The sequence below is a fragment of the Pongo abelii genome, chromosome 8 (assembly GCF_028885655.2).
Source record: "Pongo abelii isolate AG06213 chromosome 8, NHGRI_mPonAbe1-v2.0_pri, whole genome shotgun sequence".
NCBI classification, from domain to species: Eukaryota; Metazoa; Chordata; class Mammalia; order Primates; family Hominidae; genus Pongo; species Pongo abelii.
In genome coordinates, this window is record NC_071993.2 from 7,299,906 (window position 1) to 7,320,848 (window position 20,943).

At 39.8% G+C, this 20,943-nt stretch overlaps 1 protein-coding gene across 7 annotated transcripts in view; it reads right to left on the minus strand.

Moving 5' to 3' along the window:
• SFMBT2 (Scm like with four mbt domains 2) overlaps nucleotides 1-20,943 on the minus strand; it is a 249,971-nt gene that overhangs the window by 62,451 nt on the left and 166,577 nt on the right. For all 7 annotated transcript variants that reach the window (XR_008510264.2, XM_054521895.2, XM_054521894.2 and 4 more), the window contains one exon: nucleotides 6,636-6,718. Coding sequence is in view for 6 of the 7 variants with exons in the window: in XM_054521895.2 (XP_054377870.1) it covers nucleotides 6,636-6,718 (83 nt within the window). In the remaining variant the exon portion in view is untranslated. The remainder of the gene's footprint in view (nucleotides 1-6,635; nucleotides 6,719-20,943) is intronic.

Sequence of the window (20,943 nt, forward strand, 5' to 3'; positions counted from 1 at the left end):
TTTACAGGAAATGGGAAAAATATCCTTTAGAATTTTTCATAGTAAAAGGCCGAGTATGGTGGCTCATGTCTGTAATCCCAGCACTTTAGGAGGCTGAGGCAGGTGGATCACTTGAGGTCAGGAGTTCAAGACCAGCCTGGCTAACATGATGAAACTCCAACTCTACTAAAATACAAAAATTAGCTGAGCATGGTGGCACATGCCTGTAATCCCGGCTACTCTGGAGGCTGAGGCAGGAGACTCACTTGAACCCAGGGGGCAGAGGTTGCAGTGAGCTGAGATCTCACCACTGCACACCAGCCTGGGCGACAGAGACTCTGTCTCAAATGAAAAAAAAAAAAAAAAAAAAGATTTTTTCATAATAGTGTAGTTCTTTTTGATGATGAATTCTTGTGGTTTTCTTTTATTTGAAATTATCTTTATTTTCCCTTGTTCTTTTTGTTTATTGCTATTATTTTCCTTTGTTCTTTTTGTTTATTGCTAATTTTGTTTATTGCTATTGTTTATTGCTTTTTGTTTATTGCTATCTTTTTAAGATCACTTTAAACATTTTTACATAGAGTAAAATTCAGTCTTTTGGGTATACTGTTCTCTGAGGGTAGGGCTGTGAGACCAGTGAATTTCATTATGCAGCTACAACCACAATCAACACACAGAACCATCCCTTCACCCCCAAAATACCCTTGCATTGGGGCCCTTTGGTAATCAGTCCCTCCAAAGCACTCAATTCCTGGCAACCACCAATCTGTTTTCTGTTCTTATAATTTCCTTTGTATTTCTTTGTATTCTCATTATGAGAAAATTTTCCTGTATAATTATAGTTCTTAAACTTTAGGATCAGAATCCCCATTTTATTCTGTAAGTCATGTAAATGGACTCACACTATCTGTAGCCTTTCGATTCTGGCTTCTTTCACTTAGCATAATACATTGAGATTCATCCATGCTATTACATGAAATGGAAGTTTGTCCTGCTTTCTTGCTGAGTAGTTTGTACAGATGCACCATAGCTTATCTATCCACTTACCAGTTAAAGGACATTTGAGTCGTTTCCAGTGATTGTGATTAAAGCTGCCATAAACATTAAACATTCTGGTACAACTTTTCATGTAAACATAAGTATATTAATCTGCTCAGGCTGCTGTGGCAAAATACCACAGACTGTGAAGTTTAAGCAACAAAAATTTATTTTGTCATGGTCCTGGAGGCTGGAAGTCAGAAATCAGGGTGTCACGGAGGTCTCTCTCCTTGACTTGTGGATGTTGTCTTCTCCCTGTGTCCTCATGTGGTCAGGCCTCTGTGTGTATTTAGCAGTTTCTACTTTCAGCATGCTTTACAGCTGTTAATTACCTAACACAAACAGCATTAAGAGTGTCCTGATTTTTATAGGTGGAGAAACTAGCTAAGCCATTAAGATCTGCCTAGGGTTCAATCCCTATTCTTCTTCTTTATTTATTTATTTATTTTTTTTTTGAGACAGGGTCTCATTCTGTCACCCAGGCTTGAGTATAGTGGCATGATCTCAGCTCACTGCAACCTCTGCCTCCTGGGTTCAAGTGATTCTCCTGCCTCAGCATCCTGAGTAGCTGGGACTATAGGAATGCCCCACCATGCCCAGCTAAGTTTTTTGTATTTTTAGTAGAGTTGGGGTTTCACCATGTTGGCCAGGCTGATCTCGAACTCCTGACATCTTGGCCTCCCAAAGTGCTGGGATTACAGGTGTGAGCCACTGAGCCTGGCCCTCTCTTTTCTTATAAGGACACCAGTCACACTGGATGAGGGCCCATCCATAGGACCTCATTTTATCTTAATTACTTCTTTAAAGACCATATCTCCAAAGACACTCACATGCTGAGGTATTGGGGGTTAGGATTTGAACATATGAATTTGAGGGAGGCACAATTCAACCCGTACCATTAAGTTTGCCTTTCTTTAGACATGGGACTGCTAGAGCATATGGTAAATGAATGTGTAACCTCCTAAGAAGCTGCCAAAATGTTTGCCAAAGTTGCTACAGCATTTTGCATTCCCATGAGCAGTGTGTGAGAGTTTTAGTTGCTACACATCCTCATCAGCACCTGGTATTGCCAGTTTTTCAAAATTCAGCCACTGTAATAGGTATCTAGTGGTATCTCATGGTGGTGTTAGCTTGCATTTGTCCTGCTGACTACTGATGCTGAGCATGTTTTTCTGTCATCCACACATCTTCTTTGATGAAATGTCTTTTTTTATTCTTATTCAGCCACCTCTTTTGGGTTTTCAGTTCTACATAATAATTGTCCCTCAGATCCTGAGATTCCATTTGTCCTTCATTTCCCTGCCCATCTTCTTCTGTTTTTCAGACAAAATAATTTCTATTTTCAAGGTCATGGACTCTTTCCTCTCTCATCCCAATTAAGCTAATCCAATAAATTTGCTGATTTCAAATATTGTATTTTTGAGTTCTAGAATTTCTCTTTTTTACAGTTTCTACTTCTTCTCTGGGACTTCCTATCTTTTCATTCATTATAAGAATATTTTCCTTTATATCTACAGTTCTTAAACTTTAGGATCAGAATCCCCTTGAAAATCTTTTAAAAATATAAACTTCTGGGCTTCTCCCCAACGTTTTGATTCAGTTGATTGTAGGTGGAGCCAGAGAATGTGTATTTCTGAAAAGTGCCCAGGTGATACTGAGGCTGCTGGTCTCAGGACCACTCTTTAAAGGACCACTGCTTTACATCACACTTAGTTACAATAGGGGCTTGAAAATACTTGTCTGCTCATTCCAACACCTGGGTCATGATGGGTTTAGTCTATGCTTGGTTTAGTCTATGTTGATTATCTTTTCTATTGATAATGAGGCTGATTTTCCCATTTCTTCTTTTCTATTGGGAATGAGGCTGATTTTCCCATTTGTCTTGAGCAATGTGGGAATTAAAGAATGGATATTTTAAAATGTTATGTTGTGGTGACTCTGGATTACGTTATATTCCTACCAAGAGTGTCAACTTTTCTATTTTATCAAGCTATCACCTTGGTTGGACTGAAACTACAGACTCTGCCTCTTGAGAAGCAGCTCAAAGCTCAATTGAGTTCACCTCTCCTAGGCTGCTTGGAGACTTCCTGGCACCTACATGATTCAGGGATCACCATAAAAACCTAGACAGAATTTACACATGGAATCTGGGGTTCCCGGACCCGGCTCTCCACTGTCTGAGTCTCCCCACACTTTCCAGGATCTGTGGTTGCCCAAACTTTGTAATGTGGTTCATCAGGCCAGAGAGACCATGAATTTTATATCACTCTCCCACATGTTGTCAACTGTGGCTGCCCTCAAGCTAAAAGTCTGAAAAAAATGGGACAATTCTCCCATGCTATTCCCTTCTTCCAGTCTCCTGTTCTCCTGCCTGCTTTTGTTCACGTTCCACTACCTTCAAATAGTCGTTTTTGGTCCTGTGTCCAGACTTTAGAGCTGCTCTACGTGCAGAAGAGTCAATTCAGTATGAGCTTACTCAGCCAATACTGAAAACATTATTTTAAAATAAATATAAAATTTTCCCAAATTGCCAACTACTATAAATTATCATCAGACATGTTACAATACTATAGATTTATATACTTATGGATACCAAGATAAACAGGTTCCTATAAGTAACAGAGACTACTTCTTTTTCTGAGTTGTGGAAAGAAATCAAGGTAGTTCACATTTATGTGTCTTTTCTAAAACTTAATTTGAAAAATACAATTATATCTTTATGTAACCTGAAAAAAGTGATCCAATGCATGTTAAGAAATCAACTGGCTCCATGCCTTTACGTTTCTTTGGAAATAGGAAGCAAAGATCTTCTAGGTGGGCTATTTGTTTCAGCAAGTTACACAGCCTCACCCACAGCTATTATGTATTGAGCTTCCTTCTGAAAATACAATCCCATCGGCCACTTGAGAAACCTCTAAGTACATTAAAATGCAATTATCCTTCTTAACAAGGGAAAGCTACAACCACATAACCTATTTTCATTTCAATCCACTGCTTGAGGATAATTTATAAAGGATCAATAGCAAAACTGTTACCTGGGAGTTTATTTACCAAGCATTTTAGTGTGTCGATTCCTTTCATAACAGCCTCTGTTAAACATCCCTGGGGAAATGTCTTCCATGCATCCAATTCCACACTAGCTCTCCTCTAATACACAGGAGATGTGTGATTAAAAAATGAAGTCGTAATACGCATTCCATTAAAGAGCACTTATAGCAAGCTAACAAATTCAGCAAAGCACCACCAATCCAATGCATATGTCAACAATCCTATCTATTACATAAACGGAGTGCCAGAAACAAAGACATTCCTACTGAACACGCCTGCAGATTCATCCAAACAGAGGGCATCTTGGTGGACAAATTCTGAAAGCTCAGAAGCCACCTGGGAACGTGGTGATTTACTCTACCATTCAAAGCCATGTGGACAACTCCTGGCTGTGAATGGGAACAGAGGACTGATAAAAAGAAGCTTTAGTGGGACTAGGACTATGTTGCCATAGAAGAAATCACTCTTTAAATATACAATGAAAGAGAGAGAGAAGGATTTTCTTCCAAAAGTTAATGATTTGGGGAAGGAATATTTCTCTTTGTACCTTGTCAGGTACAAAACACAATCTCAAGGGTTTTACGGTGCTAAAGATGTTTCCACGGCTCCCAATGAAAGCAGACAAGCCAGCAGATTCTGTGACTGTGACATCAGTATGGTGAGAAGTCAAGACAGCACAGGACATCAAAGCTTTCAGAGTTAACCAGCTGCAGTCCTCATGGGGGCATGGCTATGTAGCTGGCCCTGTCACCTAAACACACACCATTCGGTTCTTCAAGATGCAGAGAAACTGCTCTTGTGCAAAGGCAACATCATTCAGTGGCAATCCTGCAGAGAGCCAGGACTGGGAACCGCAAATTCTATGTGTAAATTCTGCCTAGATTTTTGACTGCTCCCTGGATCATGTAGGTGCCAAGCAGACTCCAAGCAGCCTAGATAAGGAGAGAACTTGACTGAGATTTGAGCTGCTTCTCAAGGTCGTTCAATATTAGAAGGATCCTTGATTTCCAACCTTGCTGCTGATGCGCTTCTGTATTTACAAGTACGAGCTGACCCAATCATCAACCTACTGAATCCTCCAAACTCTGATTTTGACTTGCACTCACTTTTGAACTTCTGCCTATGCAGCCACCCCTTTCTTGCTTCGTTTTTCATATTGTTATGTCTAGAGTGCAACAACAATGCGGTAGCAAAGAACCCGCAAGCTCCAGGAAGACATGCTCAGCAAACAAGTCTCTGACCAGAGAGTGCTTTGCACTGTTGTTACAGATCTCAATTAAGAGGAGACTATAATCTTTTTGTCTTAACATAAATTAACTTTCCTAACTAAAAGCATGTTGAACACAGTAGACTATATATTTAAGCCTAATTCTTAAAACAGAGATAACTGATATCTCTACTCATAGTTCCTAGGATTGAAGAATTATTGATAATTTTGTAAACTACAGTCATGTACTGCATAGTGACATTTCAGTCAATGATGAAATGCGTATACAATGGTGGTCCCATATGATTATATGGTTATACCACATAACCTAGGCTATGTGGTATAAGCTATACCATCCAGGCCATGGATGAATCTCAAAGCTGTATGTAGTATAGGCTATACCATCTAGGCCTGTGTAGGTACAAGGTACACTCTATGACATTCACACAACAATGAAGCGGCCTGATGATGCATTTCTCAGAACATACCCCCATCATTAAGCAATGCATGACTGTAGTCTATAAAACGACCTCCTATAACTCTGTAAGTACACACATGTGCACACAAACACACACTCATTGCCACTTTATGTATGTGTCACAAAAATCCTATTACTATGTTCCAATAAGCTCTATATGAACCAGGTAGTAGCTTAAAGTAAGCAAAGCACAGAAGTCACTAGCATCTTACTGGACATCAAAGAAAGTATTAAAGCCATCAAAATAAGTAAGACTGCATTTTAAGACTAGGCCTCAAGAGCAAAGACTCTCCTATCAATGGGTTCGTGGATAAGACGCTACACAGCAAGTGTTCCTCTAACAGGGGAACAGATGGCCAGCCGTCCACCAAAATGTGTCCTCTTCACTCCAGAGTTCAGAATCACAGCTGGGCAGCAAGCCCAGGCAGGACCCACTTACTGGCCTCACCTGTGACATGGTGCAGCCAAGCAAAGAGCTCCCACCAGTAGAAAGTAAACAGCAGTAACATACACTGCTATCAGGCTGCAGTATTTAGAACTAGTGATACCTTCTCCTTCATTTCTTTTCCTTCTGCTGGCTAGGTTACTCACCATGATGAGAACCACCTACTAATCAGGAAAACCTTGGGCTCTTCCATAGGTGAGACTTGGCCATCACCTTTTAGCATGTTCCAGCCACTGTGCATTTATTAGTCAGTTTGTTAGCACAGACCCTAGCAAATATACAACCTGAAAGCAGAGCTTTCCAAAAACTACAGACATTTTATAGTTCTCCAGTGCACTGTAATACTCCAACTGTGCTTCATCAATAAAAAGCAAGTTATAAAACTTATGGTAGACAAAATCTACGATTTTTAAAAATTAGGTAAGAGAGAAGCTTCTTACATTTCGGAAGCAGAAGGGAGGGGCTTCCTGTGCCCCATGCTGCTTGTGATAATCTGCCCAGTCGAAGTCCTGGCCAGAGTAACCTGGGAATGACAAAACACAGATAAAACAGCGTACATTAAGCAAAATCCCAGACAGATGAGCAAAATCAGAAGGGGTGAAAGTTTAGGCCCCCAAAAGATAATGTCCTCTGATGCCTAACAGCACTTCAGATTCCACAAGCTCAGATGAAATCTTTTGGAAAAATTAAAGTACTAAACACAGGTAAAGCATCGTTATTATAACACGCTATCTGAAGCCAGGTGAGGAATGATGGAACTTACCTATGGCGACACCAGCCGGTGGGGGGATTTGCCATAAGGGGGAAGAGCTGAGCCAGGATATGACATAAAACACACTCTCACCACTCACTGTGCAGAAATAGCCAATGACATCTCCCTTCATGGGAAGCCTGAGGTCGTGGGAGCTTACTTTTCAGTGTCTTTATGGAAAACATGAGATTTTACTGGGAAATTAAAAAAAAAAAAAGAAACAAAACAGTACCAGGGATAACTTTTTAAAAAGTAACAGAAGGTAGAGAAGAGGGCAACAAAGAGTTGAGGGTTTGGAGAGAAAAGCTCCCAGAGAAATGAGGGAAGGAAGGCAAATGTTGCCCTGGTACTGACCTGCTGAGGCTGAAGGAACATGAGAATTGCGGGAGGCAGGTCTCTGCTGCAAAGCTCTGGGGGCAGTTTGGATATACTGAGAGAGGCATCTGAACAACAACTCTTCATATACACTAAATGTAACCAAATACAGATCCTACTAAAGTGGCTTCTTTCCTTCTTTCTTTCTTTATATTCACTTCATTTTTTTGGGGAAGATGCAACTATATAAATGTCCATCATGACCATGGCAAGACAGGAGAAGAGGTGAGAGAAAAGAGGCCTGAATTATACCTAAGAAAGGCATAACCCAGGGAGGAAAATGCCTCTTCATGGGAGTCTCATCGGCACAAAATCAAACCAATGGACAGGCAAGGAAAAAGGAGTGAGGTGTCAAAACCTTCCTGTAAACAAGCAAAGGAAAAACACAGTCCAACTGTGATTCACTGAAGTGTGTAAATGCCCCTAGTCTCTTCATTGACAGTGCTCTCTGTTGGCGGAAATCTACGTGAAGTAAATCTCTAAGAGATTTCTTATGTTTTTTTATCCAAATCCCCCAGTTTCTTTTCCCCATATTGTCGCAGATTCTATGAGTGCAAATTCACTTATCATAAGGACTTTTAGTTACTAAATCAGATGCAGAGGGACTATGGAAATTCTTTATTAAAGAAACTCAAGATAGGCCAGGCGCGGTGGCTCACGCCTGTAATCCCAGCACTTTGGGAGGCCGAGGTGGGTGGATCACGAGGTCAGGAGTTCAAGAGCAGCCTGGCCAAGATGGTGAAACCCCTTCTCTACTAAAAATACAAAAATTAGCCAGGCGTGGTGGTGGGTGCTTGTAATCCCAGCTACTCGGGAGGCTGTGGCAGATAATTGCTTGAACCTGTGAGGCGGAGGTTGCAGTGAGCTGAGATCTCCCCACTGCACTCCAGCCTGGGTGACAGAGCAAGACTCCATCTCAAAAAAAAAAAAAAAGAAACTCAAGATACTGAAGATACTGGTTGCCTCCACTTGTATTCCCAAGCAAAGAATACGAATTATTTTCATTAAGCAAGCTCAATATATCCTATTTTTTGTTGTTTTTGTTCTTTGAGACGGAGTCTCGCTCTGTCACCCAGACTGGAGTGCAGTGGCACAATCTCGGCTCACTGCAAGCTCTGCCTCCCGGGTTCAAGCAATTCTCCTGCCTCAGCCTCCTGCGTAGCTGGGACTACAGGTGCCCGCCACCACGCCTGGCTAATTTTTATATTTTTCATAGAGACGAGGTTGCACCATATTGGCCGGGCTGGTCTCGAACTCCTGACCTTATGATCCGCCTACCTCGGCATCCCAAAGTGCTGGGATTACAGACATGAGCCACCCCGCCCAGCCCTATATATATATATATATATATATATATATATTTTTTTTTTTTTTAAGATGGGAGGGTGACAGTTAAGCAAAAAAGCAGCTGTGCTTCTTGGGTTCCAGAGACTGACCCGTGAACTTCCCATATCCTGCTGACCATCAGTGGCAGGTCCCCTTCTTTCTTAAGACAGCTGTTTCATTCTATAAAGACTGAAAATTCTTTCCAGCCACTTTCAAAGAGGTTCTTCGAGTTCTTCCACCTGCCCTTGCTCCTGCCCTTCTCTCTAAAGCTCCCCTCCAGCTAAATGGCTCCTGCATCAAAGGTTTCTAGACAGGACCAAAGCCGACTTTCTTCTGAACCTTTTTAAACACAACAGAACACATCTCACAAACAAGGTAATGTAATGTGAGTTTCTCTACAATTAAGAAAACCTTCCACTTTGAGTGTAGTTTCTCTGGAGCTGTCTGGATCAAAGCCTCATATTACTGTAGAAGAATTAGCCTCAAGACACGTCAAACGGAGAAGTTTCCTAACAGGACAAAGGGCCTGGAACTGGAGAAGAGGTTATCTGGGTTAAGACCCAGCTCTCCCAGTAATGGGAGGGAGCCAGGAAAAAGTAGATTAAATCTTCTGTGCTCCACTTTCCTCATCTACAAATTCACAAAATAAAAAGAAAAGCGGCTGGGCGCGGCGGCTCACACCCATAATCTCAGCACTTTGGGAGGCTGAGGCACAGGCAGATCACGAGGTCAGGAGTTTGAGAACAGCCTGAAGAACATCATGAAACCTCGTCTCTACTACAAATACAAAAATTAGGCGGGAGTGGTGGTGCGTGCCTGTAATCCCAGCTACTCAGGAGGCTGAGGCAGGAGAATTGCTTGAACCCGGAGGCGGAGGTTGCTGTGAGCCAACATCACACCACTGCACTCCAGCCTGGGCAACAGAGCAAGACTCTGTCTCTCAAAGCACGAAATAAAAATAAATAAAATAAAGTAAATAAAGAGAAAAGCTTTTAGATCCCTCTGCTGCCGCACTCTATGATTCAGAGCCACCATTACTAATTATTTTACTGTTGCTACTAAGGATTTTTTTTCCCCCAACTCTCTGTGGTTAATTCTCTTCTCTGCTCCTAAAAGAAAAGTGTAACGTGGCTGGATGATGAGCAGTTACCTAACAAGGCATTCCTCTAAGAAGACCTCAGGACTCCATCCATGAAGACACATCTCTGAAACACAATGATCCCGTCTGTCTGGGGTTTTGGAAGATGGACTTTGTTAAAGTCAAGATCTCCTTCTGTTCCACTATCTCTTCCTGGACCTCTGCTATTTCCTGAGTTAATTTCAAGAGTGAAGAAAACTAGATGAGATCCCTGGGGTGGGGAGGAGGGAAATGAGAGAAAACTATATAGAAAAATAGCAAAGCATTTTCTGACACAGCCTGGCATGTGGGTAATCTTTATGGTCCATGTATGTTCAGATAAAACTTTCCAACCTGGAAGTCACCCCTGTTCCCTACACAGAGACGTTAAGCTGGGCTTTCTATAACTAACTTCTAATGAGCTTCAACCCATTCTATAAAATGTCATGCCCTGTGTTTTCTTGGACCTACATTCAAGCCTTCTATCTATTCATCCAATCCTCCACACTCTGTCTATGGAGAGCCATTTCTAATCTGATAATTTCTAGATAAAATCAAGTCTTGCTGGCTATGTTGTAAGCAACACTTAATTATTCTGTCCCTAGAACATGCTCATTTCCTTGACATTCCAACAGCTTAGACTCCTCCATCCCCTCCTCCTCCTCCTCTTTGGGACCTTTACTCACTTCATCATTTCAAATTCTTTTCCTTTGGGCTGATAATGAGCTGTCTTTGTAAGGCAGTTTTGTGACAGCTCAGAAAATAACTGTGACATAAAAACAAATTGCTGTGGATGCTATAATAGAGATGACAGGGTCAATTATACTCATTAATCAACAAAGACAGAACAAGAAGTACTAAGGCTTAACTGTGGCCAGGAAAACACATTTTAAACCTGGAGGGAGGGAGGAAAATAGCAGAGGGGAGAAGAAAATGAAAGGAAATAAAACCCCTTAGGCAATTAAACTTTGCAGCAAGCTTCCCTGAGAGACTGTTGAACCACAACCATTAGATTTATTTAAGCTTTTATTAGTGTTTATTCTGAACGAAGTTTCAACCCTTACAGGTCCAAAAGCGAAGAGGTTGATGACCCATTTCCCTCGGATACAAATTAATTGACATAAAACAGCTCTATTTGCACACATCATTATTGGCAGTGTAACTGGACAATTCTTTGGAAAAACTATTTGGCATTAAAAAAAAAAATCCTACCCTTTGACACAACCATTTTACTTCTGGGAACTTATCCCATAAAAATGACCCTAAAACCTGAAAAAGGTGTTATACATGAAGACACTTACGGCATTATGATTGGTAACACTGGAGGAAAAAAAATGAAATAACCTTCTGTGCAGTAACAGAAAATGAGATGGGACTTCTCCAAGTCTGTGGAATGCCACACAGGCATGAAACCACATGTAGTTTTAAAAAATTCATAAAAAATAACTGCTATGGCTTTAGATGAAAAGACTGCTATAAACATATACAGAATTATTAGATTTATATAAAATATGCAAAGATGAAGACCAGAGAAAATGTACAAAAACCTTAATAATAAATATTACAATAATTGTTGGGTGGTGGGACTCTTGGCTACTTTCTTCTTTGACCTCTTTGTATTTTTCCAAGTTTTCAATAATGATCACTAAATTATTTCAATAATAAAAAATTATTTGAAAACACAGAATCTTTGCCCTATTTTAAATGGTAATTAAGGCACTGGCTGATCAATCCAGAGTCCACTCAACACATGAAATACACCATGACTGCCTCCCCTCAGCCTTCCTCCAGCTTTGCCAGTAGAATCCTGACTTTATCCAGTTCCTGGAGCAAGTGAATCAGGACCATCTTGAGATGCTCATGGTAGCCATATGCCCTTTTCAGGAGGCTTAAGATGGGTAGGAGAAGGGTTTACAGAAAAAAATTCTCTCTCTAACAAAAGAGACATGCAAGAATAAAAACTCGTCTTCTATCCTGGGTGGCTAAGAAAAAAACATATACAATCTTAATAAAAAATAAAAATAGCAAAGGAATACCATGTTTGCTATCTACCTGGCTGGCAAAATGAAAAACAACACTAAGAATCCACCATTCTAAAGGCTGTTAGGAAGCAGGCGCTTTTATGTGTTTGTGGTAGGAGTGGAACTTTAAAAAACCACTGTAGATGTCAATTTGGTAACATGTCAAAATCCTCAGGCTCCAGCGACTACAGGGAGTAACAGACACACAGCCTGACACCGATAACACAGTGAGGTAAAAGCAAGGATGAAGGGGCACTCAGAGAGTGAGGAAAGAAGGCTCTGAAGATCTCACCACTGCAGAGCAAACAGCTCCATAGAGAGATCTTCCTCACCCCAGAGAATGTTTACTCTATTAAATGTTAGAAGAGCATGTGTAAACAGCAAGCTTATTTAGTTTTCAGTTCCACCTCCCTTGGAAAGGAAAAGTGATACAATCATCTTCAAAGTCAGCACATACCAGGACCCAGATATGTGCATAAATGTTGATGCAACAGAACTTAAGTTCTAAGAACAGGTTCTCAGTCCTTTCCCAGAAAGTTTCACAACTCACAGAGCAGCACTTCGGGGCATTTTTGTAATGCCTTACTCTTCCGATTGAAAGCTGATCTTTCTCCTTTCAAGCCCAAGTTTTTATTGTTTTTGAGGCAACCAACATTCCCTGAACACCCACTAAAGCCAGGGGCTCTGTGGCATCCCTTCAGGGGATGAATGTCCCATGGCCCAGGCAGGGAGGCAAGATTGCACAGACCTCAGCTGGCAGAACCGGTCCTGGGAGCCAGTCTGTCTGTTCCAGAAAACAACTTTCTCAACATTGCCTCCATCTGTTTCACAAAGGAGTTTCTGTACATTGCAGGCTTACAGGCAGGACAGCAAACATCAGCGACTGACTAAAGCATTTGTTCTTGTCAATGCTGGTTGCTAAAAAACTACAACCTCCCTCTTGAAATCTTCTAGCTACCTCCACATTCTTGGGTGATGTTCAATTTTAAGCCTTCCTTGATGCTGGTCTTTAAAAGCGACACTTTCATTCATTCCCAGTTGAATTACTCTGTGTTTTTATGTTCATGGAACAGTGCAGAAAAAAAAAAAAAACCCAGAAAATAAGGAAGATAAATAAATAAGACAATAATATAAGCACTAGCCTTACCACCTTCCTTGTCTTTTAAAACATTATGGTGAGAAGTACTTAATCTTGGTCATGGTATGACAGTTCATATACTTCTCTGCTGAGGGAATGTTCTACATGTTATTTTGAATTATAACCACAGTGTTAGGGGACACAGGTATGTGCCCAGGATGGGGTCTAACATCATATACATATCAGCTGTCAATGGGAAAAATATCTTACAGATCCTGAAGAATGAAGTGAATTTAAGGATAAACATAAAAGGTTCTTAGTTTTCAACAATCAGAAGTATTTTCAGATATTAAAAATGACCTAGAGAATTTTACTATTCCAACTCTTTTCAATCAAAAGTGACCGTTTTGCTCAAGAGTGAATCAGAAAGATAGAAATGAGACTTGCTTCCAAGTCCAGTAGCCGGGTGGGACAATCTGACAGTCTCCCTACAGATATCAGATGAAATACATTTGTGAAAAATTACATAGCCCAAGTCAAAAGAGAAGAAAATCTCCAAACACCAAAAAAAAAAAAACAAAAAAAAACCCTGAAAGAGCCCTGAAAGCCAGAACTGAGCAGTGCAGCAGCTCACAGAGGGTAGAGGACAGCCTGGTTCAAGGGAGATGAGCAGGAGGACCCGAGGCTACTATCTATGGCTGGCCCCAGGCAGTAGCCCAGTCTATGAAAATAGAACCAGACAAACTAAGCTGACTGGATCGGAGAGGCAGCAGAGATGGGCTACCTACCTGGGGTTCTGAAGAAGAAAAAAGGAGGTCATGCACTTCCCCAGGCCAGTGGCACACACAGATGTGGGGTCCAGCTTTCCAATTCCGTGGGACCCAGACTGAGAAATTAATATCAAATTCAGCCACTCATTCCTTGAATAATCAGGGACACCTTCATGGACTAGACATTGTTTTTGGTGCTGGGGATGCAGCAATGAACGAAAGAGATTAAAAAAACACCCTTGATCCTATGAAGTTTATTTCCTAGTGGATGGATAGAGACAGTAACAAATAAATATAGATTGAAGAGATGACTTCAACCCAGGGCACATGGAACTGCCACATAAATAACAACCACCACTGAAATTAGTTCACAATCAACAATCACAAACCACATAAGGAAACTGACCAACTTGAGGGAGGGCCAGAGAAATGAACTTCAATGCAAAATGCCTTATCAGGAAAAAAGAGCGCTTCCGCCAGTCTAATGATCCTGAATCTGAACACCTTAACACAACTTCAAACACACACACTCACACCACACACTACATACCACACACACACACACACACCACACAGCACACACATACAGACACATACCACATAGACTTACTACACATACACATCACATATTAGACACACACACACACCCCACATACACATCCTGCACAAACATCCATCACAAAAACAAAGAAAAGCTAACAAATCCTCAATCTCAAAATGATATTTTAAAGTACCATTTGGAAATTTACAGAACAACAGATAAAAATATAGTGAGGATATAGAATAGCTGAATACTTCAATAAATAAACTTGACCTGACCAAATGATGTGACAATAAATCTGAAAATACAGCTAAAATGGACAATACTGTAAAATACATGTACATTACCAAAACTATCTCACAAATGGTTACCCTGACTAAACTTATATCCACTAAAGGAAATAAATTCACACTCAATAAAACACCAACAACATCAATAGCTCCAGATAGGTTTGTAAGACAGTTTTCCCGAACTGTCAAGTATCACATAAGTCATATCTTACACAAACTGTTTTTGAGACAGTTTAGAAAGGTAGCTAGATATGACATAAATATACAAAATTAGTGGTATTCTCATGCCAGCTGACAGCCAATAAGAAATGAAAAGAAATCCCATTCGCCACAGCAAGCAGAAGGATAAGGTACCTAGGAAATATTCCAGGAAAAGATTGCAAGCTATAAAAAGATAATAGAAAATATCAATTTTTCTAAATCTATAAATTCAATGCAATGCTGAAATCCAATGGGACTCTTTACAGAACCTTACAAACCAATGCTAAAATTAATGTACAAGAATGATCTGCCAAAAACAACCAAGAAATTTTGAATAAAAATAAAAAAAAAGTGACTCAACTAATAGATATCAAGATTATATTATTATAAAGTAATAACAATTTGTTTAGGGCTATACAAACAGACTGAAGAGACAGAATAACAAAGAACAGGGTTAAGAGTCACACCCACAAAGGGATGGATCCATGACAGTGGTGGCATTATAAATCAAAGAGGAAACAGCAGACCATTCAACAAATGATGCAGAGACAAGTGGGGAAATGAAAAACTTCAATTCAACTCAAGCAAGAAAAATAAGATAGTTTTCCTTCCTCATGCCAATACAAAAATCAATTTCAAGTAGGTTACAGAGCTAAACATGGAAAAGTAAAACTGCAAGAGTTTTAAAGAAAACACATCAGTAGGAAGGAATGCTAAAGATATATAAACAATGCATACAGGGAAAGATGGCTGTTTGACTACATTACAATTTACTACTTCAATATGCCATTAAAAACCAACATGGCACATGTATACATATGTAACAAACCTGCACATTGTGCACATGTACCCTAAAACTTAAAGTATAATAATAATAATAATAAACCATTAAAAAGCAAAGAAACAAGCCAGACTAGGTTATTATATGTGTGAGGCACATTGCTGAGAAAGAATTCATATTAGAATATATAAACTACTTCTACGATCAAAAGAATATGGGCCGAAGAAGAAAACCACAGATGGCCAATAAGGGTAGGATGCAGTGCTCAACCATCCTAGTGATCAGGACCACCTCAGTGAAACGAGGAGATCCACTTCATTCCCCTCAGAGGGGCCATGCTTAACCCTGGGAATACCACAAAACAGGGAGGGTGACACAAAATGGGAATGCTCAAACACTGTGTTAGAAATGTAAACTGACACAACGTGGAGAGTATTCGGTACTATCTATGGAATTCCAGCAATTCCACATTTAGGAATATCCCCTGAAGGCACCTCTTACACTTGGGGACATTGGACATACATTTGGGGATCACTTGCAATAGGGAAACCTGGAAATCCCTTCAATGTTCACCAACAGAAAATGGAATTTTCAAATATTACAGTATATTCATAAAGCAAGCAAAATGAATAAACAATCTACATGCCCCAACATGGAAAAAAATCTGAAAAATGTTAATACACAAAAAGTTACATAAAGATATGCATAGCGCATTATATATGTATATAGTCAAATAAGGTCTATTTTAATTTGATGGTAATAAAAACAATGATACTGGTAAGGCATAAACAAAGAAGCCTATGCAGTCATGTCATAAAAGCATGTAATCTGTAGGAGGGTGCTCACCTTCTGGAGGATGAGGGGTGAAGGGCTAGGGGTGGGAGAGAATGCGGACAGAGTTTCAATTCATTCAACCTCAACAAATACCTACCAAGTGCCACCCACTATTCCAGCTACTGAGGATGACTAGTGAATGATTGACAAACACCGCTGCTGCTGTGGATCTTTCATTTTAGTGGGGGAGACGAATGAAAACAAGACAAACAAGGGAAGTATATACGACTTATTTGTGTATTACATGATAAGGTCTGCGACATACTGCAGGGAAGGAGATGCAAATGTTGGGAGTGGTGGTTTGCTACTGAGATTGAACAGGCAAGCCCAGAAAGATGACTTCAAGCAGGCAGCACTTGAGTCAAGACTGAGTCAGGTGACGGGTGTCTGCGCAGAGGGAACAGCAGGTGCCAAGTCAAGGAGATGAGAGTGACTAGGACAGACTGAGCAGGGAGTCGGGAGATGAGGCTGGACAGGGCAGTGGAAGTCAGCACGGCTGGGTGCTGTAGGCTGTTGCCACAGTCTTGACTTGGACACAGGGTGGGGTGGAAGGCGCTGGACAGTCCGAGCAGAGGGACCCATGGTTTATGTTCTAACACGATCGATCCGACTGCAGTGTTGAGAGTCCCCTGAGTTAAACAAGGGGCTGCTGCAGGAACCAGGTGAGACAAACTGGTGGCCTGAGACAGGTGGCTGTGAGGAGAAGTGGTGAGACTCTGAAAATGTGGACGGGACTCCCTGATAGGTGAGGTACGGGGCATGAGAAACAGAGGACTTAAGGATGACTTGGTCTTCATTATATCCATAATGCTTTCATGTTTCATATTTCATTGTTGAAAAACATGACTCAAACAAGGCAGAATGTTAGCATCTGTTGAAGCAAGGTGGTAGGGCCATGAGTGTCTATGTTATTTTCTGCCCGCTTTGGTATGTCTGAAACGTGAGTGACAAAATGGATTAAGCTCATCAGTCAGTGTCTGAGGTTTTTCTTTAGGAAAAGAGAATACCACTTAGGGTTCCCTGCTTTGTGTCTCAATAATAATTAAAATACACCTTTACTTCCTAAATTGTGTTAACGGTTTATGTGTCTATTAAATGGTCAGCCAAAAAGAGACAAATCAAAGTGCTAACATAAGCCAATTACTTCAGCCTTTGCTCACACCTTGTACAGCAGAAATTTAAAGGCTGAACATTTTCTACAAAAGTTCCTGGGTGGAACTTTTCCTCCACTAAGTACACAATTAATCTTTGATGTTACACAAGAAAGGTTAATGAAATAATTTTAAAATAGCATGTCATGGTTGATAACCTATACACATTTTTGCTTAGGTGATCTACTTACTTGTTGATCACTTTTCATAGTGCCTATGAAACTGAGTTGCTGTTTATTGGGTTTAAACTAATTGAGTAAAATCTCCAATGTTCTAACGTTTGCTTACCAGGAAAATCCTTACTACACAGAAAGCCACACTGAAAAACTCCTTTCCACTCTAGCTCACTTGTCTCTAAGGTGTGAGGACAAATTTTTTTTTTTTAAGTAGGAACAGAGTCAAAACAATGTAATAAAATATCTGTGTTATTTGCATATATTTCTCCTACACCACCGGAAGTCTTTCATTTCAACAGCTGTTTCCGAACCTCTTTCTGAAGTCGAGCAACACATTGTAATTGTAGGCAGCATCCATGTTTTTAACAGAAATCTAGACAACCCAATACATTCATGGGAAACATACACACCTGAAAACATCTGAAATCACTTGGCAATATGTATAATAAATCCCACATATTCTATGTGTCAACCTAAGAATTTAATTTAGACACAACAACCTTTTATTTTTAAAAAAGCTTCTACTTGCATACGTTCATAAAGTGAAGAATGGTCTTTGAAACATCTCTACAACATGACTCTTAATCCCGGTGTTGAGATGTAAGATGTGAAACCAACCACCTCAAAAGGAAACCGTAAAACACCACTACCACAATCACCACCACCACCTCCTCCTCTAAATGCTCATTCAGTTTAATTACAAAAATAAATATACTGCACTCTCACAGGAGAGTAAGGGAGTCAATGAATGAAGCCATGACTGTCTTTTAACCACAGTCCCTTGTAAAATTATTCCCTAAAATTCTAATTCTCTGACTGCTTTGATATATTGACCATCTGAATTGTGTAAAGCCATGGTCCATTGACATGAATTAGGTTGCTTTAGGTCCCCCAAACTCTCTAGAATTACTAAGAAGGATGAACATTACAAAACATCAGCAAGACAGAACAGCAGTGAAGTGTGGATACGGTTGTGTAGAAAAAGCATTAGATTTGGTATCTTAAGTCTGGGGTTTTTAACCCAACACCCCTGCACCAGGATTTGAAAAGTCATTTAACACAACTGAGCCTCAATTTCTCTAGATATAAAATAAGTAAGGTTGATGAAATCATCTTTAGGATCCCTTTCAGTTATAAAAACCCTCCATTTTTAATAATGTATGTTCATTTTTTAATAGGTAATACATTTATTTAGATAGAAAAGAAAAAAAGATAAAAATAGTATTGTTACATGTCATGTCTACCTTCATCCCTTATGCCACATTCCCCACCGCTGTCCCCTATACCCCCAAAACACTAATAATTATTCTCATTCGTTTCTTATGTAACTACAGAAATATGAGCAAACACTAATATGTACTGTTTTGCCTCTTCTCTAACATAGAAAGTGTCATACGGTACCTACTGTACCACTCACAGTGTATCTCGGACAGCCTTCCACCTCAGTTCATAGAGAGGTCCCTCATTCTTTTCAACAATGGCACAGATCTCATTAGAAGGATCTCCAAAGTCTATTTAACCAATATCCTACTGATAAGTACTTGAATTTTTCCACTCTTTTGCTATTATAAATAATGCTGCAAAAAAACAAACTTTTATGCAGATGATCTCTACATTATAACTTAAGGGGAAATTTCCAGAAGTGGAATTACTGAGTCAGTGGGAAAATAAAAGTTTAGCAAAATCCACCAAACTGCCTTCCACACAGCTTGCACCTTCCTGCACTCTCAATGGCAATGTCTGAGAATCTTTATTCCTCCACCGTCTCGCTAAGCTGAGGTTCTCCTGTTCCTTCTCCTTGGGATTTCTGTCTCATCTGATAAGCAGACGCCACTTCAATAGGATTTCTCTTCATCTGTGTTTCTCTTATTATGATAAGTTTGCCCAAGAGTCGCTGAGCTTCTTGTATTGTGTGCTCTTCTGAGGTTATTCTTTGTCCACATTCCTGTAAGTTGCTGGTCTTTTTCTTACTGGTTTACGAGTAAAAATTCTATGATTTCAAGAAAACATTCCTGAACTAACGATATTTACCACATTCTTAAATGATATGGTTTGGCTGTGTCCTCACCCAAATCTCATCTTGAATTGTAACTCCCACAATTCCCACATGTCGTGGGAGGAACCTGGTGGGAGGTGATTGAATCATGGGGGCAGGTCTTTCCTGTGTTTTTCTCATAACAGTGAATAAGTCTCACGAGATCTGATGGTTTTAAAAACAGGAGTTTCCCTGCACAAGCCCTCTCTTTGCATGCTGCCATCACCTGCTCCTCATTGCCTTCCACCATGATTAGGAGGTTAACCCAGCTGTGTGGAACTGTAAGTCCATTAAACCCCTTCTCCTGTATAAATTACCCAGTCTCAGGTATGTCTTTATCAGCAGCATGAGAACAGACTAGTATACTGAACTAATGATATTTACTACTTCTTGAATGCTTTAATGGTTTAAAAAGAGTTATAGTTTCTTATTGGAAGGTACTAGCCACCATTACTCAATATTCTACTGATGTGTAGTATGTATTTGCATATAATGTCCATGAAGAAATATTCTTTTGAGTTTTTGAAAAAGAAAATTTCACTTTAACAAGAGAAAAGAATGGTTTGGAAGAATGCAGGAAGACAATTTCACCTCACCAAATATCACAAATATTTGGATAAAAGAGAAGAAATGATCATAACTAAATAGCTTAAAATATAAAAATATTTAATTTCATATATTTGTGCAGTCCTTTCATTGAATGTTTAACAGTTCAGTTACATTAATGTAAAACAATTTTCTTAATATTGTAAAACTCAAGTATCCAATAGGCACATCCATTTTCCTGGTGAACTTCTAAGCTATGTCAACGATCTTTTTATGTAATTCATACAAAATGTATTTTAAAATTCTGAAAACATTGACAACTATGAAACCTCTGCCATAACGGAGTGATCAAGCAGCCAAAATGCTGATATAAATACTTTTCCTTTTTTTCACTCAATGAGGAAATAGCCAACCATTTTTTCAGAATTCTTAAATATAATAGATTCTAATACTACTGAGGAATAAGCAAAGTCTAACAAGTAGCATTTACATATCTAGAAAAAGTTTTCCTTCAATGACACAGGACCCATTCCCCACACACGCTTCCATGAGAATAGTCCAAAAGAAGCAAAGGAAGATGGCCCACGGGGTGTTCAAACTCTACAGGACCTATGGCTAATTCCACAGCAGCAAAGGACTTCCCACCTACTACCAATAGGTCGTTGATAATATGACTCCTGCAAGGCCATATTAAAGGGATGAGAATCCTTTGGCTTTTATCATTTTAACTCTGCTGGCACCTGGAGACTCCCACA